The 26,158-nt window shown below is 53.4% G+C and overlaps 1 protein-coding gene across 3 annotated transcripts in view; it reads right to left on the reverse strand.

The window, feature by feature from the left end:
• The window catches only part of IGDCC4 (immunoglobulin superfamily DCC subclass member 4), a 36,057-nt gene extending 11,384 nt beyond the window's left edge, over positions 1 to 24,673 (reverse strand). For all 3 annotated transcript variants that reach the window (XM_064485474.1, XM_064485473.1, XM_064485472.1), the window contains exons 1-10: positions 24,593 to 24,673; positions 15,305 to 15,655; positions 14,460 to 14,601; positions 8,143 to 8,279; positions 6,726 to 6,866; positions 3,790 to 3,945; positions 2,597 to 3,010; positions 1,922 to 2,086; positions 1,236 to 1,373; positions 199 to 369 (exon numbers count right to left, since the gene is read on the reverse strand). In XM_064485474.1, coding sequence (XP_064341544.1) covers positions 199 to 369; positions 1,236 to 1,373; positions 1,922 to 2,086; positions 2,597 to 3,010; positions 3,790 to 3,945; positions 6,726 to 6,866; positions 8,143 to 8,279; positions 14,460 to 14,601; positions 15,305 to 15,655; positions 24,593 to 24,662 — 1,885 coding nt within the window. In that variant the 5' untranslated portion in view covers positions 24,663 to 24,673. The remainder of the gene's footprint in view (positions 1 to 198; positions 370 to 1,235; positions 1,374 to 1,921; positions 2,087 to 2,596; positions 3,011 to 3,789; positions 3,946 to 6,725; positions 6,867 to 8,142; positions 8,280 to 14,459; positions 14,602 to 15,304; positions 15,656 to 24,592) is intronic.
• Positions 24,674 to 26,158: the final 1,485 nt, after the last annotated feature.

Here is a 26,158-nt window from a genome sequence, read left to right on the forward strand (position 1 = left end):
CACATGAGCCCAGGGGTGTCTGCAAAGGCCAGCTCTTTGCCACTTTACCCCCATCCTCCCCTGCCCATCAAGCAGGGGGAGCCAGGGAAGGTCTCTGATGGAGGGAGCGATTGGGTTTGGGTGCCAAGCGCACACTGACACCCATACAGTCACGCACATCGCCCCCCCCCCGGCCCCCTGTCCCCTCTGACCCCGTACCGTGGCTCTGGTTATGCATACTGGGCGTCCTGTGCTGCATCCACTGGGAGGGGGCCCCATAGCCGGCCCCCGTGCCAGCCGAAATCCGCACTCGATACACCTTGTTGGGCTGAAGTGAGTTCAGTGTAAACTGTGTCTCGTTCCCCGGCACCTCGGTGGAGAAAATCTGATCTGCCGGGATAGAAAAGACTGGCTGCTGGGTGGCCACCTAAGGACCACGACTCCTAAACACCTCTCCACCGACCCTTCCACCTCGGATCCTGAGTCCTCAGGGCCCATCGGAATCCGAGGCTTTCTCAGCGCCGACCCCTCAGTGCCAGGATGGACTCCCCGGCTCCAGGGCTGGCTCAGGTGGGGAGAATCACAGCAGGCACTCCCCACGTCCCCGGAGCTGTCAATGACCCCCCACCACCACACACACACCAGGGCGCAGGCACAAGGGGTTGGCTGTGAAGACCATCAAGCACCGCCTACCTTCCAGAGCCCTGAGGACCACCCAAGGATGCTTTCTCACCCTTCCTTCCCTCCCCACCCTCCCCCTGGCCCCCAGCCTCTTGCCTTCTGATTCTGCATCCCTTTCACACCCCCACCCCTAGACTCCCGACACCTGCCCTAACACCCCCCCAACCAATGCCTCATTTCCCCCAGTCCCACAAGCACACCCTCCACCTCCCTATCCCTCATCTGCTTTTTCAGCTGGAAAGGACCCCAGGGATTACCTGGGCTACCTGCCTGACTTCACAGATAAGGAAACTGAGGCAGGGACTGACAGGATTACCCACTGCAGCTGTAGAGGAGATGGGGCTAGACCCCAGGCCTCCTCCTGTCTTGAGCTAGCCCTCTTAGCCTTCTCTTTCACTCCTGCCCTCCCTCCCCCTCGGCCACACTCCCCTTTTCCAGGTTCACCTTGCCCTCTTTCTGCTCTCCCTACTTTCCTCGGACTTTCCACTGCTCTGCTCAGGTGCCCAGCTGCTCTGACCAACCCTTCGCATCAGTGATTCCCAGCCAGGTGGAGCCCGCACCTCGTCCCCACTCACCTTCCTTTCCCAAACCGTACTCTATCTTGTACTTCACCACCTGCCCATTGCTCAGGCTGGGAGGCAGGGGCAGCCACGCCACCCTGATGTCCGAGGGGTTGGGGCTGGACAGGGAGAGCTGGGGCGCTGCACTGGGGACTGAGACAGAAGAACATCAGCATGAGCTCTGCTCCACCGACGTGGAAGGTGAGGCCCAGGAGCGGTCAGAGACTTGCCCAGGTCACACAGCAAGTCAGAAGGAGGCTCAGGACCAGGATCTGAGGGAGGAAAGGGAGCCTCTCAGGGGAGCCACAAGCTGGAGTTGAGGGGACATCCTTCCCACCCCAAAGCCAGAAAACGGTTGTGGGCACAAGCTTCTGCATCCACTGGGTTGTCACTGGCTCCTGCCTGACTGGATGATGGTACGTGGGTATAGGGAAGAAGGGCCATGTGATATAGGTAATCATGAGACCTGGGTTCAAGTCCCAGCTGTACTACTGACCTTGGGCAAGTCACTCAATTTCTGGGCCTCAGTTTCCCCAATTGTAAATCGGAGAAGAACCCTTGCCTACCCCCTTACAGGGCACAAAAGATGACACCAAGCAGATAAAAGTGCCTTGGCGTACGCCAGTAAAGAGAAGCTGAGCTACCACCCCCAGGGAATTCACTGGGCCCCAAGGTGCCCACTGCAGGTGCAGAGGCCCTACCATCATCCAGAGTGTGGACCAGCGCTGGGGTGGAGGTGCGGCTGGCCCCCAGCTGCGAGTAGGCCACTACATAGAACTCGTAGTCTGTGTTGGGTTCCAGGTCCCGAACCTGCAGCTCAGTGGTGTCATTGTTCACTGCAAACTGATATTCCACATTGTCCATGCCTGAGTGGGGACATAAGGGACAAAGAGACTGTCACTGGGCCATCCCATGGACCTGTCAGCTGGAGGCTGTCGAAGGATCCTTCATATTGTCCCAGTCTCCGGAATAGCCTTACTTATAGCTAAGTCATCCCAGATAATCTGAGTTGCGGAGTATATACTCTCCTGACTTCTAGTCTTGGTGTATTAACTCCTCCACTGGTTCTTTCTGGCTTCTAACTGAAGTGACTTTTCCTGCAGTTAATAAAATGGTTCCAGGAATGCGAAGGCACCTTCCCTGGGAGGAGAAGCATTCCCTCTCTCCTCTCGCATAACAAACTGTGGCCAAGGGGTAAATGCACTGACCCATATCTGCACAGATCTCTCCTGTGGGCTCCCACCCCACCCCATCCAATCCCCAGAGATACCCACCAGGCAGCCCCTCAGTCATCCAATCTGTGCTTCCCGCGCCTCCTCATCACGCGCCCCTGCGTAGGCCTTTGCTGGGGCGTGTTGGTCCCCCGGAAGACGTACCTCGTGCCTTCTGGTAGTGGAGGGAGAAGCCAATGATCTGCTCGCTGTGCAGCTCTGGCCGCTCCCAGGCCACCAGCACTGAGGAGCTGCTCAGCGGCGTGGCGGTGACCCGCGTGGGGGCGCTGGGCAGCCCCTCTCGCACCACGACTGCCAGTGGCGCGGTGGCGCACGCGGTGCCTGCGCTGTTCTCGGCCACGCATTGGTAGTAGCCGGCGTCCTGCAGGCCGATCTGTGTGATGACCAGGCTGCCGCCGCCGCCCTGCACCTTGACGCGCCCGTTGGGCCGCAGCGGCGCCCCGTTGTGCAGCCAGCGCAGCGCGGGCCTCGGCTCCCCGGACGCGCGGCACACGAAGCGCGCGGTGCTCGCCCGCGTCCGTGACAGCGCCTCGGGCGCCTGCGAGATGGCAGGGGCGGCTGCGGGCGGGGAGGGGGACGCTAACTGCGCGCTCGGCCACCAGGGGCCCGGGCCCTGCCCCCGCCCCCAAATACCTGACGACTCCCACATCCCCTCCACTCACTCTAACCTCTCCCTGATTCACCCGTCCCCGCCAAAACACTCTAAGCAGCGCAGCCATAGCTCTCTTCCTGCCCCAGCCCCACAATGACCATTCTCTTCTCCCCGAATTGTTCCCCAGGCCTCCTCAGCCTCCCCTAAATACCCTGGCTCTTCCAGGATCTCATCGCATTCCCGCACTTACGCTTCCTTCTCCCTTACCTCCGTGTATCCTACACCTATCGGATTTATCCCTCAGCCAGCCCTGAGCAACCCTGTCCCCCAGTTTTCTCCACCAAGACTACTCCATCTCCTCCAAAAACCTCAATCCCACCCCTCCCCCATTACCCCACCCAGAACACCCCTCCACACCCCCTCAATCACTCAAGCCGTTTCCTAATCACTCCTCTCCTCTCCCCGATTAAACTCTCCTCACTCCATCGCTCCGATCTCTTTCCACCACTTCCTCTCCTCTAATTACCTAGCCTTTCCCGCACCACAAAGTACTCCTCCTCATGAGCTCGACCCCGTAACCCTACTCCCTTTTCATCCTCCAGTATCGCCCTTCAGTCCCTCTAACACACCCACTTGCCCATTTCCCCCCTCCCCAGTCCTCCCTCCCTCGGCCCCAGCTAATCCTCCCCAATCCGATCTCCCCCACATCTGCTCTCCGTCCTCCCCCCCACCTCCCTCCCCTCACCCAGCACGCGGAGCTCGGCAGCGGCGGTGGCAAAGTCGCGCGTGCGGGGCTTGTTCGCTCGGCAGACGTAGACGCCAGAGTGCCGGGGCTGCGCGCTGGTGATTAGTAGGTTGGTGCGGCCCAGAACGATGACATCCGTGGAGATGGGCTTCCCATCTGCGGGAGGAGGGAGAGCGCTAGAGGGGGGAGCTAAGGGCTGCCTCTCCATCCACTCTCCGGACCTCGTGGAAGGGCGGCGGTCCTCTACGCCCAAGTTAAGAGAACGCAACGGTCTCTGGTTGGGATCTCATTTCCTCTACTTTCCGATGACATTCTCCGAGCCCTAGTGTCTCTGTCTGTAAAATGGGGAGGTAGTCTGTAGCTGGAAGGGCTGGCTGTTCTGAGGGTGGAATGAGTAAGGTCTGTGAGTTTGCCAAGCACCATGCAGGCACATAATAGGTGCTCGGGACACTCATCAGTTGTTACTATTACCATCATTATTAAATCCCTTTCTCTCAAGAAGGATACACTCCCCCATATGGGCTTAGGCCAGTTCTATGATAAGATATGGCTGGAAAGGTCTGACCAGAACCAAACATTTGAATACACGCAGACTTTTATCTTGATGTGAAATGAAAACCATTTAAAAACCCCTTGCCTCATGGACATAAACAGAAAATCCAGAGAAGAAATGCAAATGGGCAAGAAACAAAAAAGTCTGCAACTTCACATGATCAAAGAAATGCACATCAAAACACAGATGTTCATTTTCACCTATCAACCAGGGAAAGTTTTTAAAACCAGTATGCTGCAACACTGAAGAAAAAGTAAATGCTGATAGGGCTAGACAGGGGCTCCACCTTGACCTTGAAGCCAGGGATTCCAGCGTGGGCACCCATGCTGGGGAGCTGTGAATAGGGCAGATCCCTGCATTCTTAACCGTAGTAGTGGACAACTGGGAAGGACTGAAAAAGTCAATAGTAGGAACTAGCTAATTAAATTATGGCTAAATCCGAATGATGGAATATCACAGTTATTAGAATTATTTTTTGAAAAAGTTTTTAAGATGGGGAGATGCTTATGATACACTGTTGAATGAAAACAGGACTTGGAACTGTAAATACAGCCTGCTTTCAATTTGAGGCAAAAATGTACATATGCATAGGAAAGAAGTCTGGAAGAAAATACACTCATATGTTAACAATTTTAATCTCTGAGTGGTGGGATGTTTTCTGTTTCTGCTTTTCCCTAGTTTTCTACAGTGAATACGTACAACTTTTGCCATCAGAAGAAACCAAATCAAAACAAAACAAAAATGTCATGCCCCCTTCCCTGACTTAGTAGGGTAAGTTCCTAGGGAAGGAGTAGTGCCCAGGGTCAGGAATGAAGTCCTCTTCCAGACTCTCTCTTCCCAGTCTCTGTCCAGGGATGCTATTAGCAGAGTTTTTCTAAGTGAGATCCCTGAGCCAGAGGTGTCAGGACCCTCTTGGGATAGCATATATCCTTACCATGCACACAAATCACAGAATCACAGGAGACCTTGTTAATAAGATGCAGAAGCCTAGGGCACCTCAGATTCTACACTTCTAACTATGCCCAGGAGGTAGGTCCGAAGACCAAACTTTTGGTAGCAAGGACCTAGGGCATTTGTTAAGCATTAAGAATCCTGGGTCATAACTCCTGAGGCGTGAAGGGAGGGAGTCTGCAGTTTTAAGATGCTCCCTAGGTCACCCTGATGCCTGGTCAGGATTTCAGAAACATTGATAACAGAACTTCCAGGCAACCCCAGTAATGGTACGAGGGTCCTGCCGGCCCCAGGATCCCCTTAACTAGGCAAGTGTCACAGGTCCAATGAGGCTGGGCAGGTCACAGAGGCGCAGACACCAGCGCTGTTCTTTCTCATCAGCTCGGTGGGGGTACATAGCTGGTTTATTATTTTCCTTTAAACTCTCTGTATTCATCATTATATACACTTGAATGTGAGACACAAAATTACAAAAAGGAGGCAGTGTAGGGTAACAGACTGAGCCAGGGAAGAAGGGTAAAGAGAGCTGAGCTTAAGACTTACTTCTGCCGTCAACTCGGGACAAGTCACGTCTTATGGACAAATGGAAACAAAAATAATCCTAGCTTTTCCTCCCTGCAGGGCTGCAGGGAGTAGTGTCCCGGAAAGTGAGCAGGCTCAAAAGTTTGGGTTTTAGCTTTCCACCTGCCTCTCCGAGCCTCAGTTTCCTCGCCTGCCCCCTGGGAATAATAGCCCTGGCGCCTGCCCTCTTCCCAGGAGCTCCGGGAGGCTCCAGCAGGAGAGTGAGTTGCATGCAAGGCGATGTTTGGCCCGGCACTCTCGTTACCCCGATAGCATCTCCTGTAATGCAGTCCCACTTGGCACTCATCACTTGCTGCCTGATGCTGTCAAGCCTCTCTTCATGGGTGTGTGTTTATCTCGCTCACACAGACTGTGAGTTCACAGTGCGGCACCCCACCCCGCCGACTCTCATCCAGGTATTTTATTCACTGTGCCAGCATGAAGCCAGGCACACAAAGGTGGCAGCACACTGGGTGGACCAGGAGGTGCTGTGCAGTTAAACAGATCAGCAGTGGGTCCTAGTTCCACCCGACTCGCTGGCACCTTTCTGCTCCTCTCACACACTATTGTGAGGACTGGAAACACGTAAGGTGGAGAACCGAGCCCACTGCCCATCTTCAGTAAGGTCTCAAGCGTGATTTTGTGAGTGCCAGGCTTAGCGCGCTTCATTCATAAAGGAAACTTGCTACACGGATTGATGATTGAATTTGCCCAGGTTCCCCCACCCACACTCAGCCCTGGGAGAGGAGTTTCTGCCACATCAAAGGTCGGTGACTGTGGCAGAGTCACCCTTACAGCTCTTTGACTTGGGGATGCATGAGATGCCACACCCTCCCTCTCCCGTGCCCTCAGGTCCCCTCCCTCCACTTACCCTGTCGGACCCAGGACACGAAAGGGGTGGGGTCAGCCGAGGCCACACACTCCATCACCACACTCTGGCCAGACACCACGGTGGTGTTCTCCGGGGCTGCCACAATGACCACGTCCTGCCCTGCGGTGGATGCCAGGGACCCTGGAGAGAGGGCAGGCCAGCAGGCAGCCTTACCATCAGGCATCTTCACATGCAGTACCTCACCTGATGCTCACAGTCACCTGGTGAGGCAGGTGGGGCAGGGAGCAGTCAGGGTTCCATCTGACAGATGGGGAAAGCAGCTGCATAGCTCAGCAGAGCTGGGACAGGAGCTCAGAGCTCTTGCTCTTGGAGCCAGGAAAGGAATAACCTGGCCTCCGACACATCACCCCATTCTTCCTGTCAGATCAAACCCACCCTCCGGGCAGAGGACTGGCAGGGTCATGAGTAGACTTGGAGTCCGGACTTGCAGTCAACAGTCATAGTTTCTAGTTCCAGTGCTGCCATCAGTGCGCTGTGTGACTTTGGGCAAGTCCCTTCTCCAGAGGGCTTCGGTTCCCATGTGGGAAAGGCAGAGGTTGGGCTCGAGTTTCTGCCAGGTTGGCAGCCCCCCCCAAGACTAATCCCTGCCAAGTTCTCAGCGTGACCCTGGGTGCCTGGGTTGATATGCTGAATACCCGACTTGTCCAGTAGGTGGAGGCAGAGACCCCGGGAGCTGGAGAGAGAGCAAACCAGACTGAGAGAGAGCAGCTCACCAGCTAAGCCCGGGAAGCAGGGTGGGAGGGGAGGTGTCCAGGATGGGAAGAGATGTGTGGAGGGGTTGGGGGTGCAGGGAGATGCCATGGCAAGTGAGGGGCCCTTGGGGGGAGGCCTGAAGTGAGATCCAGTGAGTACCCACTAGGCACCAGGCACTTCCCAACCCTATCTCAGCTATCCTCACCACCTCCCTGAGCTGGACATTTGATAAGGAGCCCAGGGTCATGCAGATGGAGAGTAGAGAAGCCAGGATTCAAGCCAGGTCATTCTGACCCCAAAGCCCATGCCCTTCCTACTGCATCACACTGGGACAAGAGCTTTTCAGAGAAATGCAGAAAACAGGGGCCCCAGACCACAGGGAGCCAGTGCCCAGCAAGTGAATCCCCCAGTGCCCACAGCATTCGGGGCACACAGATGGGCGAGGACTAGGGCTTCAGGGCACCACACCCATCCTCAGACGCCTCACTTCTTAAGCCCTGCAAGTGTCATTCAACCCAAAGGGAACACACAGAGCCTCCGTAGGAAGGGAGCCCTGGACCAGGAGTCTTGGGTTCCTGCCCCAGTTCTATCTCTGACTTGCTGGGTGGCACTGCCTTCTCTGGGCTTCATCAACTCCCTGTCACCTATATGAAGGCAGGACTCCAGAAACCCCCAGGTTTCCCTGCCCATCCAGCCCCCCTACCTCTGCGGGCCACGTGGAGTAGGGCCTCCTGGCTGATGCTCTGGTGGGCTGAGTTGGTGGCCACGCAGCGGTAGGAGCCGGCGTCACTCTCCTGAACATCCAGGATCTGGAGGACCCCGTTGGGAAGCGTGATGAGCCTTGGGAAGGGGCAGAGGGCACCTGTGAGGTTGGCAGGAGCTCTGCAGGGAGGGTGGCTGTGCCCAAACTGTCCTGGGCCCACCTCCCCTCCAGCAGCTCACTTTCAAGCTTCCTTCCTAATAAAAGAAATACAAATTGAAACTACAATATACCATTTTCATCTATCAGATTAACAAAGGTCAAAAGGTTTCAAAACACCCTTCGTGGATGAGGGATTGGGGGAAGGAAGTCCTGTTTTGTTGGTGGCCATGCCAACTGATACACCCTCTTTCAGGGGCAAGCTCTTGATATCTTAAAATCAAACCTGCATGTGCCTTTTGACCCAGCAACATCGCTTCGAGGACTTCATGCCATGAATATTCTCATATACGTACACAAAAATGTATGAAAATGATACTCACTCCAGCACTGTCTGTAATAGCAAAAGACTGGAAACAATCCAAGAGTCCATCTGTAGGGTGGGAATTAGCTAAATCTGTTTGGATACATTCATACAATGGAATGCTAGGCAGCTGTTAAAAGGAGGCAGCTCCATGTGGGCTGATATAGGACCATCTCCAAAATGTGTACTGTACAGGACCATGTATAGGGGATGCGTTCACTTATATGTTTGCACCGAATGCCCTTGGTCATCGTGGTTGTCTCTAGGGAGGGGACCTGGGAGCCTGGGAGCTGTCGGTAGGAGACGTTTTATTATATAAACTTCTTTATAGTTTGAATTTGTTTACCCCTGCCTATATTACCTCCCTTCTCCCCTGATAAAATCCCTATCTCATCTGACCCCCGAAACAAGCCCAAGAGATAGAGAGGATCACAGACTTCATTTTATTGGTGACAAAACTTGGAGGTCTTAAGTCTTGGAGGGAGTAGGGTATTTTCCCAGGGTCTCACAGCTGGGGCAGAATTAAAACTGGAACCCAGGTCTTCTGGTGCCAAATCCCATGTTCCTTCCACCTGCCTGTCTCAGCAGCCATTAGATGGCCGAGAGTGCCAATGGAAGGGACGTGGTCCTCAGCAAGCCCCTGTCAACACGTACGTGACTATGGAGGGGCAGGACGGATGAGGGTGGTGCTCTCTGCCCTTTTGGTTAGAGAGCTGGAAAGTGGTTTGGGCTAGAAGGGCCCAGAGACACTGCTTGAGAGACAATGCAATCCAAGGTAGGGAAGTGTCCAGGGAAGCCGGGGTGGGGAGTGGGTCCTCCCGAATCCTCTAGCTGGGACCCCTGCAGGGTCAGCTCGAGGGTGAGAGTTCAGTTTCTCACCAGAACAAACGGTGCTGGCCTCTGGATAATAGGCTGGGCCGAGGTCAGGGAGGGAATGGGGCAGCTGTGCACTTGGTGAAGATCCCTTGGCTAGTGGGGAAAGCGGGCTATGAGAAAATCTAAACACAGGAGAGGAGAGCTAGCTCGAGGGTGTGAGGAGAGAGTTCTGGCCATGGGCCTGGAAATCTGCTGTGGCCCAAAGACTTGGGAGAAAAAAAATGAACCTGCATGACTCCTTCCTTCACCCCACAGGCACATTCACCTCTGCCCCCGCATCTTACCCTCAGCTCCAAGAGCTGCAGGGGCCAGCCGGGGAGAGGGGACAAGGAGGCACAGGGTGGCTGGAGGGAAAATCCTGGGCCAGGACCCAGCCTGCTGCCATGGAAAACTCAATGGGAAAGGATAAGCAGGACCCATCTGGGAAACCAGGCCCCCATCCCCATCCAGGTCTCCCCCATCTAATATTCTCTGCCTCTTAGACCCTTCCTCCTGCCTCAGTCAAACTAGCTGAGTGTACCGGCAGGGTTCCCACCAGGAGCTGCCCACACTCCCTAATCCTAAATTTTCCCAGTCTTTTCAGGGAAATTGTACCCATGAGCTAATATTTCCCTTGACAAGTAACACTGCCTTAATTATGTATGTTGGAGGAACAAACAAAGGAATGAATGAATGAAGGAGTGGGTACCTTTTCTCATGAGTGGTGCAGTTGCTACAGCCAACAGAAGTGAGACGGAACCACTTTCAATATTTATCTAAAATCTTTTCTAAAAAAAAAATCTTTTCTGTTCTGTTAAAATGTGTTTTTAAAAGCTCTGTCCTTGGAAGGATGGCCAAGATATATTGGTTAGTGGGGGTGCGGGGGGAGGAATCACAAAACAATGTTTATGAAGCAATTCTATTTTTGGAAAATAGATAAATGATACGCTAGGATGTGTGCAGAAAAAGTCAAGGATGGCAAAGCTCACATCATTCATGGAGGTTTTCTCTGGGAGCAGGATTACTGTGGACTCCTGTTTGTTGTGTTTTAAAAATGTTTTGTTATAGTGAATATTTATCAGTGTGGAAATATAAAACTTAAAAAATATTTAAATGGAAAAAAAGCATGTGCGCTTGTACATTTGTTTTGTAACTCCTGGCTCGAATAGAGAAGCGGCTGTGGCACTGTGAAGAGAACTGGTTTCAACATATGTGATTTTAGCAGATGACATCACGTGTCTGGGCCTCAGGTTTCTCATCTGCGAAATGGGTTTCATTATTCCTGTCCTGCCTACTTCACACCCCCAACCCTGTTAATGTGATATGAACTCACATTAGATATTCGTGTTCAGCCGGTAGGTGACTTTTCTCTGCTTTAAATTGGTATATTTTATCATTTAAAAATGAATTTGAATTTCACATAAAACAAAATAGCTCCTTAGAGAATGAAAAGCAACCTTTATCTAAAAGGAAGGGATCATTCTGTTTCTAAGCCTGAGCTCAAGTCTGCTGCCCCTACCCCTCAAATGGCCACTTGGACCCAGGGATTCAAAAACGCAGAAGAAATGACAGCTGCCCTGAATTTCTGGAGGCCCAAGGAGCCTCCACCCTAAGCCGTTCGGAGATCCACCCAGGGAAAAAAGCGACACTAGCTGAGGGTCACATGAGGTTGACAGACACGATGGGCCCTGGGAGATGAGTAGGGCAGAAGACTGGACTAGGGAGCCTAGAGTAATTAAATCCATTAGTGCTGTGGTTTTAAAGCGTGAGTGAATGGTGACAACAAAATGATTTCAAGTGGATCCAGACACACATTTTTATTCCTGCAGCTATACATTTCTTTGTTATGGCGAGCTTCTATTTATGGTCAGTGTTGCTGGTTTTTCATTTTATTGCAGTGAGATAATATTCCTCTTCAGTATGTGTTAAAGTTCCAAAAGAGAGAGCTGATTTAAAGAAATGTATTAAGTAAGTGATGGTATAAATGGCTCAGGGGTGGCCAAAATTACGAAAGGGGTTTGTGAATGCCTGGGATTTGGGAAACACTGCCCTCACTGATTACCGGTTCCTGCGGAAGAAAAATTATCCCCTATCATTAGAAATTAGTGTAAGTATCAGGGAATTGCCTCAGGGTCTAGCCTTTACCATAAATTCTCAAAATATGCCCCTAGACCCTGACAGAATGTGTTTATTAACTGCACATGTGCACAGCCTCCACCGAGGCAAATGGTCTCCTTCAAACCACTGGGCTGAGTTTATGAATAGCATATTTGTACGTGAACTATATCTGGGCATGTGTAAAAATACATACCTTGGGCATAATCAAGCTGCTGTTTTAGATATTTCTTTATTTCCCCCACACAATGTGCCGGGACATGTGAGCCCAGCTTATTTATAGATGAGGATCACTTTTCAGAGGACTTGGGGGCAAACACTCCCAGAGCCCAGGAACTGGCAGCTCCAGCCTCCTGGAAGAGGCCTGTGGAGTCTTGGGATGATGCCTGAATTAGATGTTGGGAGGTGAAGGAACTCTGCTGTTTGCTGAGAAGCTCTGGGGAAGTTCTCTGCTCTGAGCCACGGCTGGACCACCTGATCTCTAAGCCCACCTGCAGCAGGAAATTCTTCAGACCCTGCAGCTCCCCCACCCCAACCAAATCACGAGGCTCCTGTGTCATCCACACCGGGGCTCCAGCGTCCGACACTCTTGCACTAGCTGTGTGACCTGGGGCAAGTGACTTCTGTCTCTGATCCTCAATTCCCTCATTAACAATCCAGATCACCACAGTCATAAGTAGAGACCTGGAAGGATGTTCCTTATGTGTGAAGTGAAAAAAAAGTAAAAGCTGCAACATAACTCCATTTCTGTCTTTTTTAAAAAAGTGATTGAAAAAAAAACCCCCAGTATTTACAATATAATCCCGATTTTTAAAGAGAATATTTATAAACACACGGGAAAAGTCCAAGGGACAGACATCAGAACTAACAGAGGCTTTCTATGGGTGATAGGACGACGAGGCATTTTTGTTTCTTTTATTGTGTGTTTATATGAATTTGAAAACTGCTTCTACTAGGAATATAAACTAAAAGCAATTAGAGAAAATATGGAAAATGAGGAATGCTTATCTTGAAGGATGATGGGAAGGATTAAGTGAGAAAACACTGCTCTCATTAAGTGGAGCCTCTTGTGGCTTTTAACACAGGGAGAGTTTCCTGCTCTCTCCCACCCTCTCCGGGGGCTGCAGAGTAGGTGTCACCTAGCAACCGCCAGAAAGCACCCACAGAACAGCGCTGAGAGGCCGCACGTTTGGAAAGCACAGAACTTAAAATGTCAGCATTAGGAAGGCTGGGTTAGCATTCCCACGGTCCCCTGCCTAGAATGCTCATTCCTGGGATGTTAACAGGGTTCCTGCAAGAGAGGCTCTGGGCAAACGAATCTAGGAAGTGCTTGGTTAAACAAGTTAAACAGGTTTTTGTTCAGTACAGGGCTTCTCAGGGCCTTGTTAATTCCAAAGGGCAGATGTATAGTACACCAGAAATTGACACATTGTAACTGACTATACTTCAATTTAAAAAAAGCGTGCGGGGATTTATAGGCAGTTTCCTGATCTTATTTGACCATGGAATACTTTTTTTTCAAGAGTTACCTTTTGGGATGAACGTTCTACAAAGAACACACTTTGGAAACCATGATCTAGTCCAACCCTTTCATTTTTTTTCCCCCTTTAATTTTCTAGATGGGGAGAATGAAGCTGAGTAAGCAGTGACTTGCAGAGGGCCAGTGGGGCTGCCTGATCACCAAAGTCAACAGGGTTACATGTCTTGACCTCTTACTTCTTCCTCCTTCAAAACTGTGGCAGAGCTATGTCCTGGGGCTTTTCTATCTACAAGTTTCTCTTACACTTTCACCCCTACCCAGACATGGGCAAAAGTCAGAGGAGCTGGGACAACTCAGTACGCTGAAGACAGGTCAGTTCCAGGGCAGGGAGATCTGGAAACCAGCATTTCTGAGCCTAAGGAAACCCACCTCCACCAGGAGAGGAGAGAGCAAGCTGGTAATACAGCTGGAGAGATGCAGGGGGACGACTGACAGCAGGGTGGCTGGGAGAGGCCTTTGGAGCCACATTTCCAAAGATGTATGAATTCCTGGGGTGGCAACCGAGTCATGAGACCAATTCTGAGACCACAGATGCAAAGGAGCCTTATGCTTTCTGGACAAGCTGCATGTACATCTGGGCCTGCCCAGGGGGCGGCACTAGGGATCAGGTCCTGGGTCTAGCCTCTGCTTCTCTTTAGCCCTAGAAGTGCTTCTCAGGGATGGCCCCATTACCTTTCTGGGGAGAGGGGAGCGTGAAACAGGAAGGACCTCCACAACCCATTTATCAGATGCTGCACTTTATTGGATAGAACCAAGAAAGGAAGAGAAGTTATCCACCTAGGGTAGAAACTCCAGAGAAACCTGCAAAGAGAAACCCTCCCAGCAGCCTCTGGGGACCTGAATGAACAACGAATATTCTGCCAATTGCTCACCATGTGGCCTTGGATAAAGCACAGCCCCTCTCTGGCCTTCGGTCTCTTTCTCAATAAACCAAGTGGTTGGACTACAATGGTCGGGTGCTGAAGGATTCAATCACTACTCTCCACCCAAGCCCTGTAGCTTGGTGGGTGGCGTTCCTCCCAGGGAGCAAAAACTTCTTGTCTAACTTCTCTTTGGGACCAGAAATGAGCTGAGCATCAGTGGGTGGTTGGCTCCTAAGTCAGGTGGTCTTAAAAGGCAAAGAGCTTTTGAGCAGCAGCCCTCCATGTGATTCTAATAAAGTCTTTGCAGGAATTAAAAAAAATAAAAAAGGCAATGGAGCAAATAGAGCCACCCTGACTCTAAGAACCCCAGCCCTCTCTGCCTGCACCCTGGGACCTATACCTGACTCCCCAACAGGACACTCACCGAGGCTCCTCAGGCACTGTCACCTGGTCCTTCTCCCAAGTAATGACGGGTGCTGGCAGCCCTTCAATGTGGCACTGAAACCGAGCGGTCCCGTTCTCCTCCACCGTCTGAGACTCCGGGTGCAGAGTGAAGCCCGCGAGTGCTGGGGATGGGGACAGTGAGAAAGGGTGGGGACAGGAGAAAAACACGAGAAAGGGAGGCCATAGCGAGCACAGACGGTGAAACACGCACCCAAACACAGACACACAGACAGAGAAACACAGGGTAATAGAAACACAAGCAGAGCAAATTCAGATCGACGGAGACACAGTTGGAAAGAGGCGGTCGGAGGAGAAGTGGTGATGACTGGTCAGGTGCTGCAGGCAGAATGAATTTCAAAGTCCCCCTGCCTTACGCCACGATATGGTCAGACTCCAGTAAGGTACACATTTCTTCCAGCCTCCAAATGATTTCATGGTGATCTGTGCCTTCCCAGAGCCCCTCAAGGGGTGGGCTGGACAAGGCAGCTCGGCTCCACATACTCCACCTGCTATGGGAGTGGGGAGAACCTTTGTGCCCCTGACACTCTTACCAGCCTCTCTGACAGGCTTCCTGGAGGAGAGCACAAGTCTGGACTCTCGAACTCACAGGGAGAGAAAAGGAGGAGGAAGAGAGGAGCAGGGAAGAATTGGGACTACTGAACAGTGAGGCAGACCATACCAGGAAGGGACCCACTGAGTAGGCTGGGAGGCAGGGAAAGGGGGAGTGGCTCAGAGACAAGCCTTTGCGCAAGTAACTAGCAGCAGACCCCACCTCCCACACCCCAGATCTCGTGGGTCTCAGCTCATCCCAGATACGGCACTTACTGGCAAGTTTGACCACCGCCGCCTGGCTGGCCACCACTCCTAGGGGCCCTCGGGCCAGGCAGGAATAGCTGCCCTCAATGACCTCCGGGGCTCCAGGGGCTGGCTCGTCACTACCTTCGGGGGCTGGCAGCTGGGACAACCACAGGGAGCCATTGGGTAGCAAGCGGAGGTGGTTGTGCTCAGGCAGGGCGCCCCCATCCTTGCTCCACGTGACGCTGGTGGGGAGTCCGGCTGCAGCCACCCCCAGACTGCACTCCAGCACCGCAGCTTGCTCTGGGCCCAGGATCACTTGCAGCGGCCCTGCTCCACAGCTCAGCAACACGACTGTCTCCCGGGGCAACGGCTGCTCCCCTGTGTAGAGGAGGGGGCACCAGGGCCATCAGTGTGTGTCCTCCCACCTCCCACAGCCTCCAGCTTCCGAGTCACCCACCCCAGGGAGTTGGGGCAAACTGTACAGAAAGATGTCTCATGGAAAGACCTGTGTCAGGATCCTGGCTCTACCCCTTACAAATTGATCTCGGGCCAATGGCTGCACTGCGCGCCCATCCTCCCCCACTGCTCAACTTCCTCATCCACAAAATATCACAGTTCTTAGCAAAAAGTAGACACAACCCAAATGCCCAGTCACCTGAAGAATGGGTAAACATATTACTCTGCCATCAAAAGAAATGAAGTACTGATACTTGCTACAACGTGAAAAGACCTTGAAACTTTAATGCAAAATGAAAGAAGCCAGTTACGAAATGCCACATATTGCATGATCTCATTTCTGTGAAATGTCCAGAATAGGCAAATCCATAGAGACAGAAAGTAGATTAATGGTTGCCAGGAACAGGGGAGAGGGAAGAATGAGGAGCGATGATGGCTAAGGGAACCGAGGTTTCTTTTTTGGGTGATGAAAATATTCTAGAATTAGAGAGTGGGGATGGTTGCACAACCTTGTGAATGTACTGAAAACCACTGATTTGTACACTTTAAACGGTGACTTTTGCAGTATGTGAATTGTATCTCAGTTTAAAAAGACACAGTCGTTCCTTCATCAGGGTGAGCATTAAATGAGCTGCTGTGCGGGAAAGGAGTGCAGCAGAGGGGTGGCCGGCTCGGTACTGTCACCCCCTCTCCTGGAATCTTACAGATCTCTCTCGCCCGCTGTTACCCGCCCACTTCTGCCCCAGGGACTGGAGGAGGTAAGCACTCCTTTCTGCAGCTGATTCCCCCAGAGCCACGCAGCAAGCCAGTGCCAGAACCCAGTCCCCTGACCCTCTCCAGATGCCCCAGAAAAGCCTGCAGCTCCAACACCGCCCTGGCCACGAAGGGAAGAGCAGGGGAACAACGGAGGAAGGGAACGCCATCCCAGCGTTAAGGCAAAAACACACAGATGTCAATGTTTATTATTTTAACCAACATTTCAGCAAGGCCTGGTGACTGCTATTCAGAGAGAAATGGTTGGTTCCCCAAGTTGTATCTCCCAGAAGGTTGACCTGCTGCCTCCCTGTCCCACCAAAGCTCAGTGGCCCAAGGTCTCCTCTTATCCTTTGACCTGACACCATGCTTAAAGGCAATTGTGTGTCTGAGAGTGAGCCAGGGACAGAGGTAAAGACAATGGCCCACACTCATTTTAAGGCAGGCATGAGTGACAGAGCTCCCCAAGGGTTAGGGAATCTGGCGACGCTCAGGTCTAGACCTGACTGTCACAATCTAGCTGTGTGGCCTTGGGCCAGTCACTTCCCCTTCTGGGCTCTAGTTTATTCAAATGTAGCAGGTGAGGTCTGAGAGTCTATGATGTTAGGGTTATTCCGTGAACCGGACACACTCATTCCTGAACAAATACAGATCATCCAGACACAAAACTACAGGACAACCTTCCACACCTGAGCATGTGCACCCCAATCTCTACCACACTCGTCAACACCTGGACACAACGTATATGGCAACACTTAGAACTTGTGTCTGTCCCCAGGCCCTCTTCCCACCACCCCTTAAGGGGTACAAGACAGAGAGGCAAAGAGAAATCCTGACTGGATAAGATAAGGAGGCTGGGCTCTGACACTGCAGTGTGAAGGACAGACAGACAGATGTCTCTCTCTCTTTTGGGGGGAGGTTGGTAGTTTGGATTGTTTGTTTATTTATTCAAATGGCGGTACTGGGGATTGAATCCAGGACCTCAGGTATGCTGAGCATGCGCTCTATCATGAGCTATACCCTCCCCCACTGCCTTTCTTAATATGTCAGAAAGGCTCTGCTTACACCTCCAACTACACAACTGGGCTCAGCCTCACTGGTGGGTGCAGTGAGGAGAAGGCAGCCCTTCCCTCACCTGGTTTCCATTCTAATTTGGGAAACCAAACCGGCATTTGCATCACTGAGGGCCACTTGCTGCGGTGGAGAGAGCATTTGACCTTGGGGCAGAAGATCTAGGTTCCAGTCTTGCAAGATGCTCCACCTGCCAGCTATGTGACAAGCCACTCAACCTCTCTGGGCCTCAGTTTCCACATCTGTAAAGTGGAGGTGATAGTATGGAGCCTGTGAGGATTAAACAAGATGATGTATGCTAGGGCTCCAGCCCAGAGCCTAACGGGCATCAGTCAAGAGATGGGAGCTCCTGCTTTAAAGGCACTTCATAAACTGGAAGGGGATGCATAAATGCTAATCGTTATTCTTAACATCCAGTCCCTCCTATCTTTGAGGCCCTCGATTCTGATGCAAACACGGTAGGGGGAAGGCCAGCCCGGGCTCTCAGCCCAGAGGCTTCCAATTGCCCCGTTCCAGCCAGTGAGCAGTCGGTTTGAGTTTCAGGGGTAGAAAAGCCCCACATGACACGAATCCCTGAGCCCTCCAGCAGCCTCCCTGCCCCCTAAAGCACGTCCGGGGCTTGGAAAATCCCCCGCCGTGCAGAACAAACAATGTGAACAGTTGGGGCCCAAGCAGCTGCCGGGTCTGTCAGCAGCCTGGGCTCGGGCTCGGGCAGGACGGCGGCCAGAGGGGCCGCGGCTGGCTGGGGAGCCCAAAGGAGGCTCCGATTCCCTTCCTGAATATTCATGGATCAGCAGATGTCTGGCTGCCCCACCTCGGAGGAGCTCAGCACCCAACAAGGCAAGGAGGGATGGGAAACCAACAGGGATGGAGAAGTGGGGAGAAACCGGGGTCCCCCTCTGAGAGTACAAGGCTGTGCCGAGAGTACAAGGCACCCACGTCGACAGAAATGGACACGGAGCCTAAGATTCCTCATTTTATAGATGGGGACACTGAGGCCCAGAACGGGGCGGTGGCAGGGGGGTCTTTCTTTGACATCCTGGGGATGAACCCAGCATTGAGGAGACAGTTGCTCCCCAGTAAGAGGGTTCTCTCTGCCTCAGTGCCCAATGCACCTTCTGTGCCCGGGACGTGTATTTCCAGGGGCTTAGCTCAGGTGCCACGTCCTTCCATGAAGCTGCCCCCACCTCCCCTGGGGGAAAGTTTTTCCCTGAGTCTCACATCACGGAGCCACGTGGAAGTCCCTCACCATCCTTCCTTTCGCCTCCACAGACAGCAGGATTGGGTGGGACAGACAAGCCCTGGCCTGGAGTCAGAGTCCTGGGCGCATCACGTGTTGTATGACCTCAGGTCCGATTTCCTCCTTTCAGCCTCGGTTTCCCCAGCCTTAAAATTAAGAGTTGCCACATTCCTCATTTTAACCAAAATTCTCCCAGCAGCAGAGGAGAGCATGCTCAGGAGGCTTGCTGACTACCTGAAATGTTTTTATTTTTTAAACCTTTGGCACATTTTGCATTCTGCTCCATTACACACCCACGTTTGTTTTCATCAAAACGTGGTCCCTTCACCGCCAAATCTTCTCGTAAAGGTGATGCTCTGGGGAGTGGGCCATGTTTGCCCCGTGGTTTCGTGGCCACCCCTCTCCTGCCACCCCCAGCTCTCTGCCGTGGCTGACCCCCAAGCACCCCCATGAGTACCTCGCAGTTCTCCCTGTCCGGGCTGGGGCGGACACACCGCACACCTGCTGCTGGCCAGCTTTCGGCCTTGAGGGGCCCTCCCTCTCCCACAATCCCTTCTCCTCAGTCTCCTCTGTGGGACTCTGCCAGAGACACAGAGCTTCTCTGCTTGGGAGCCCCACAGCCATCTCTCAAATCTGCTTTCTCTGACAGATTATTTTACCCACTTACAGGATAAATTAGATTTTACGAGGCCAACTGGAACCCAGACAGAAATGAGATTCACTGCTGAGCCCTGGGGCCAGCTCAATGCTGCTTCTTCGGATTAGTAGGAGCCTGGCATTAGCCAGGATTCCATTCTTCAGTGAACTCTCTGGAAAGAGGCTAGGGGGTAGGGGTGGGGGACGAAGCAAAGAGGCCTCCTTCATTAAGCCGAGAACTTGCTGCAAACATCAGTGCCTTGTCACTTTTGAATTTCAGGGCCCAACAGATTTATAACTTGTCTTCGGTCAGCAAGGGCAAATCCTCCATGACACCATCACCTCTCTCTTCTCCCAGGAGACACGTCAGCTTCTTCCAGAAACCTCCCTCCCTGCCCCCGACCTTGGCCACCTCCCTTACCACACACTAAGCCCCGCCCACAACAGCTGGAAGGAGAGCTTGGGACGGTTGCCTGGGACACAGGGAAGGGAGAATTGCCTTCATCTGTGATCCTGAGGAGACAGGCTCAGCCTCAGCGGACTTGACAGGAAAGTCACACTCAGCCTGCCTCCCTCCTGTTCTCCGTGACCCTGTGTCCCCACCAGGCCACACCACTTCCCGTTCTCTGAAAGTACACTGTTGTTCCATGTGCCCTGCTCGTGCTGCCCTCTCGCCCCTCAATGGCTCTGCCATCCCGGGGTCTGATTAAGATGCCTCTCCCTTTTCTGCCCCATGGGACCTGGGCACCTGGGTCACTGCAGTTAGCGCTCTAGATTTTTGGTTTGCCTTTCTCCCCAGCGGGGCAACAAGCTGGAGGTTATTGTTCTAGTCAGCATTACCTAAAACAGTGCCTGGTACACAGCAGGTGCTCAATAAGCATTCCTTGAACAGATGAGTGGACATGTGAAGACGCACTCAAAAAGAGAAGACACATAGCTCCTTATGCTTTTCCGAGTGTCAATTTCCTTATCCGTAAAAATTATAGGACTCCCTTCAAGGCTAGGTATGACATGAATAATACACATGGAAACCTAGCATACGATGTGGCACCTATTAGACACCTAACAAAATCCTTAAAAAGCATCGAGACAGAACAGCAAACTCACAATGAAAGAAATTCTGTACTCAAACATTCCCGGGACTGGGGAGCACTCTACATCACCTCTTCTCCTGCCGTGTGGGTAGTATGATTAAAAATACCTGCCTCCTGTGACCACCTTTTTCTCCTTTATGCTCCACTCACTTGCCAGAGTTCCATCCTCCAAACTATGTGACAAGGTAATTGAGCCCTTTATGGAACCATCTGGAAGTCTTGGCTCTGCACCAGCTTGTGTGCTCAGGCCTGCACTTGAGAGAGGGCTTACTGAGCCTCTGCTTCCCGGACCCCAGCAACCCCACATCCCCTCAAATCCAGAGGATGCCTTGGCCTCAGCGGTGAGGCAGTAGTTGGTGGCAGCCAGCCAGCCCCAGGGACAAGGATTCCACTTCTCTGCATGTCAGGCCCAGAACATTCTCTCTCTGGTTTTCTTCTCTCCCTCCAACTGTCATCACCGCCACCCCCAACCTCGGCCAGTGGGACTGGGGTCCTACCCCATCAGAGCCATTCTTCCTCCTTTCCACCAACCCACAGAGCTAGGAGCCCCCAGGCCTGCTTGGCAATGACATCTGTTCTGCATCTGGAATTCTGTGTCAAGTCTGGTTGCTGCACCTCAGAAACAGTGGAGGCAGAACAGGAGGCAGCGGGTGGAGATGGGTGGAGGAGAGTGGATTCCAGAGCCCAGGCCCAGACAAACCAACTGAGGCGGGCCAAGCCCAAAGTTGTTGATAATTTCTCATGTGAGGGGGATGGGTGCAGAGACTGAGCTTGGGCTTATGTGTACCAAATCCTGGGAAAGTGTGGCTGCTCCAAGAGCCAGGAGACTGGTTCCAGCCCCAGTTGAATCCCCACCCATGTAACTTTGGGAAGTCACTCGGTTTTCTCATCTGTAAAATGGGTACATTAAATTATTTCTAAGTTCCCTTCAGTGCTGACATTCAGTGAAGCTAATTGTGAGACTGCTCAACTGGAAACAATATATCTTTAGGAAAAAAGAAAGAAAATGCTAATTTACACATAATATATATAATTGGACAATGAAAATACATCCAGGATCTATGAAGGTTTAGATAACTTCCAGAGAAGATTCACTATTAAGAAAAATCTTATCCAGATGTTTGACCTGGTTCCTAACCTCTAAGATGAGGTCAGAGAGGGCCATCCCAACACGTGATTGACTGAGGTTGGCCTCTGATCCTGATTGATGGGCTGGGGGCGGGGAGTTTCCTGGTGACGAGAAAGTGGCTCTTCTGTTCTTAGAGCCCCCGTGTTACTGACCTCTGGCATCACCACCCCCCGAAATTCTGACTGGGTGGAAGGGAGAGCCCCACTTCTTGCCTGTGGTAAAAACAAAGCACTTGGCATCCCACACAACCCCAGGTCGAGCTCCATTTCCATACAACATCTCCCCAATTCCCAAGCCCTGATCTACGAACAGTGTTCAGGAGAGACAGGCAGTCACTGTCTTGACTCTGACACCAGTCCTTCATTTTGCCATGTTGAGGCTGCTGCAGTGCCTATTGTTTTTGACTTCTCTCTCCCTCAATCCCTATAAACTCAGTCTATTCTCAAGTCCTACTGATTCTACTTCCTAAATATCTCTAGAATCCAGCTACTCTGGTCATCCCAACTGCCACTACTTCAGGTGCCACCATCCCCTCTTCTTCATTACTATCACAGCCTCCCAAGAAGCTGCAGCTTCCGCCTCCAGCCTGCTCGATCATTTTCCAGACTGGCTGGAGTGAGCAGATACAAAGCTGATCTTAACATTCTCTAAGGGCTCGTGGGCGCTCTCAGGCCAGAAGTCTTGGTGCGGCTTACAAGGCCCTTCTTGAGTTGGGTCCAGCCCCCATCTGAAGCCTTCTCTCTTGACATCCCGTGGCCCCTGTCCCATTCCTCCCCAACCTGCCCCACCCATATGCCTCGTGCCTTAAACTCCAGCCAGAGTTAGCTTCATTCAGCGGTCTGCACCAAGTCACCTCTGAGTGTCTGCACATGCTGTTCTCTGCAGAAAACTCTCCCCATCATCACTCTCCTGCAGGGCTAACTGACCCTCTGCATTGAGCTCTATTATTCATCACTTCCTGGAGGAACACTTTCCTGACCTTTCTGGACTACATGTCAGTCTTCTCCTTGTTTACTGTATTCCAGGCACCAGTCACATGCTAGCCAAAAGGGGTACTCAGTAAATATTTGTTGAATGAATGAATAAATGACCTCCATCCAGATCAGGGTGGCTTAGTCAAAACTCTATAGTTTCCCCCAGGACTGATGACCTTTGCACACTCAAAGGGTTTGGGGCTGAGGGCCATCATACTTGCTTCAGCCATGCACACTGCTGCCACGGGAGCCCCAGCTCGAGCCCTGCCCCTGCCTTGTACACTGGGGAGCTGGGAGAGGCCAGATCGCCGAGGCAAACTGAGCCCCTTGCAGGAGGCCCCACCACCGGTATTCCATAATGCTCCAGCGAGTTTAGTTCCCAGCCACGATTCCGCTTTGCTGGATGACCCGAACGTGATCCCGGAGCTCTTAGAAGAGCAGAGGAGGGTGGGCACAACTACTCCTTAATCCCCTGGCCTCCGGGAGGACAGACGCCCCTCTGGCACTTCCCCGCCCCCTCCACCTGACAACCCCAGGCCCCCTACTTCCCTAGCCTAGCTGCCAGGACCCTGCCCCCAGGCGGCCTCCAGCCGGGTCCGCAGTTAGGTCTGGAAAGGGGCGTGTCTTTGTAGGGAGAGAAGAGGTCCGAGTGCTTCCTGACACTTTCCCACCCGCTGCTTGGGTTTCCTAGTGATGGGCCTGGGGCCGGCCTGGCGGAGGCTCCTTTCCCCCTCCGCCGTCCTCGCCTCCCTCCCACGTGGCCTGGCTGAGTCTCTGGAAAGCCGCAGCAGCTGGAGAGAAATCCCCCTCCCCACCCCCACCTCCAAGTCCCTCCCCGACTAGCCCCGGACACATCCTCAGCTCCCCCTCTCCGCAGGGAAGGCAAGAACTAGGCGAACAAAGCGGGCAGCCCATCCCCCTCCCCAGCCATACCACCCACCTTCCCCATGGGCCGCCCCCAAACGCACTCAGTACAGAAAGCGAGAGAGCTGGGGTGGAAGGAGCCCTAGGCATAGGCACTCGGTTCGCCGTCACCCCAACCCCACCCCTTTCTCCAGCGAGGACAACTCTGACTCTTACCCACCCCCCTCTCCACCCCGCAGAGAGTTAGGGGGCTGGAGGAGGCCTTGCAGACCTGGTCAACACTTCCCTGATATGCCCCAGTAGGGGTGAGGCAGGAGTGAGTGACACGCGTCCCATCCTGAGAGCGAGTGTTGGACACGTTCACGAAAGCAACTGGTTTTCTGCCTCCTCCCCGAGCCCACTCCAGGCCTCGGGTATGGGGGAGCCACACTCCCCTGGCCACCCCCACCCCCCACCCCAGGGCCCAATCAGCCTCAGGGACCACACCCACTGGACAAAGTTGACTATTTTATCACGACTACCCCTAGTCAATCCGGAATCTGCTCAGTACCCCTACCATGTGCAAGGACACCCCCCAAAAGCCAAGGCCAAATATTAGTTCAGCTCTATAGACACAATTACACACTCTCCCGACACACAAATGGTGGTGCAGACGCACCCCCCCCAACCCCTCCTTTTTCACACACACTCCTAACCCGGAGGCACGCGCGGGCAAGACAGAGACCGCCCGGCGCGAGCCACCAGCACCGCAGCCACGGCCCGCGATGCCACGCCGGGACCGGGCACGCACTGCGGACACGTACGACCCCTCCCCACCCTCTGAACACGCGCGCGCACACACACTCATTTCAGACTCTGAAAACCAAGGACACACACCCCCTGAGGACAAGTACGCGCCGCAATCGCCCCCCTGGCCGCGTCTCGCAAACGCCTGAGCGTAGGCATCGCAGGCGCTAGACCGCTCAGCCCGCGCCCCATGGCCCTGGCACTTGCTCGGGGACCCGAGACGCGCTGGCCTCGCAGCCCGGCGCAGCCCGGGGCGCGGACGCACTGACACCCCGCAGCCGCTCCCGCCGCTGCCGCGGCGCCCGCCCTTACCGCGCGCGGCCAGCAGGCAGAAGGTCAGTGCGATGAGCTCGCCGCCGCGGCCAGCGTCCCCCAGCGCCATGGGGCCGGGCCCGGGCCGCCGCCGCCGCCTCCGCCTCCTCCCCGCGCCTCGCCCGCCGCCGCCGCCGCCGCCGCCGCCGCCGCCGCCGCCGCCGGGGGAGGGCGCGCCGGGCGTCAGTAGCCCGGGGAGGCGCGGCGCCGCGGGCGGGGGCGCGGCCTCGGGGGCCCGGGCCCGAGCGGGGGCCGGCGCGGGGGCCAGGGCCGCCGCCGCCGCCGCCTCGCCCGCCCCTCCATCGCCATCTTGGGCGAGCAGCCCGGGCGGGGGCGCCTGGCGAGTGCGGCCGGTCAGGCCCCGCCGTGGACCCCGGCCCGCTCCCCCTGACCTGCGCGCGTGGAGGCTCAGCTCTGCCTGGGTCTGCGCCTCTGCGCCTCGCTCTCACCGGGTCGCTTTGGGCCCCCCATTTGGACAACTTGTTTTTGGGTCTGTCTCTTCGTCTGCCTGACTCTGGGTCTCCGGGTCTCTTTCTGCCTCAGTGTCTCTGTTTCTTTTCTGTGCTGCTGCCTCAGGGTCTCCTCCATCTCGGTTCCAGGCTGCTGGGAGGCAGATTCAAAGTCTCAGTCTCTGTCTTGATAACCTCGTCTTGCTATTTGAGCCAGTCCATTCCAGACCAGGTCCTGGCCTGAATCCTCCTTAGCTCGTCCACATGCTGCACCAACAGACCCTGGACAGACTGAGGGCATGACAGTTCCCTCCTCATCCCCATTTCCATTGCCACTGCAAGCTGATGGCTTCTCTTGACCTTTTTTTGCACTTGGATAACCAGCCCAGGCAGGGCATGTACTCTACCACTGCCACACTCAGACCTCTCTGCACCCTTGGGAGAGACAAGGAAGGTTTGATCGCTCCAATTTTATATGCAGGGAAACTGAGGCTGCAGGAGGTGAAGTGACTTGCTTAAGGACATGAGGCTATGGAGCAGCAGGTGGAGAACTCTGGTTTTCTGACTCCAGAAGGTCATTTCCCACTCATTCTTCAACTGTGTTTTCTCTGTCCTAGCCAGACTGTCAAAGTATCCCACACTCATTTCTTTTTCTAAAGCCAGAGAGTCAATAGTCAGGCTAAGGCAGGGAGAGGAGTACAGATCCAATGACCAGGATGCCATGGTTCTTCATTCTGTGTCTCTAGTGTTCCCAAGACTTACAGCTATTTTGTCTCTGTACCTAATAGGTACCTTACCCATCTGTTGCTAGCTAACCCTTAATAATGACGTGCACTCTGCAGGTCTAATGGGATATGGGATTTATTCATTCCTTGCCAGTTCCATCAGCAGCATTTGACTTGAGCCCATCACTCGTTTTTTCTCTTAGTGATCTCATCTGGTCATTGGGGCTTTAAATTATATCTTTATACTGAAGATGCCCACAATTTATATCTCCAGCCTGGAATATCTCTCCTGAACTCCTGACTTGTGTATCCACCAACCTGCTCAACATTTCCATTGGCTAACAGGCATCTCAAATTTAACATGTCCAATACCGAGCTCTGATCTTCTCTAT

Source organism: Camelus dromedarius, chromosome 5 (genome assembly GCF_036321535.1).
Source record: "Camelus dromedarius isolate mCamDro1 chromosome 5, mCamDro1.pat, whole genome shotgun sequence".
Lineage (NCBI taxonomy): Eukaryota > Metazoa > Chordata > Mammalia > Artiodactyla > Camelidae > Camelus > Camelus dromedarius.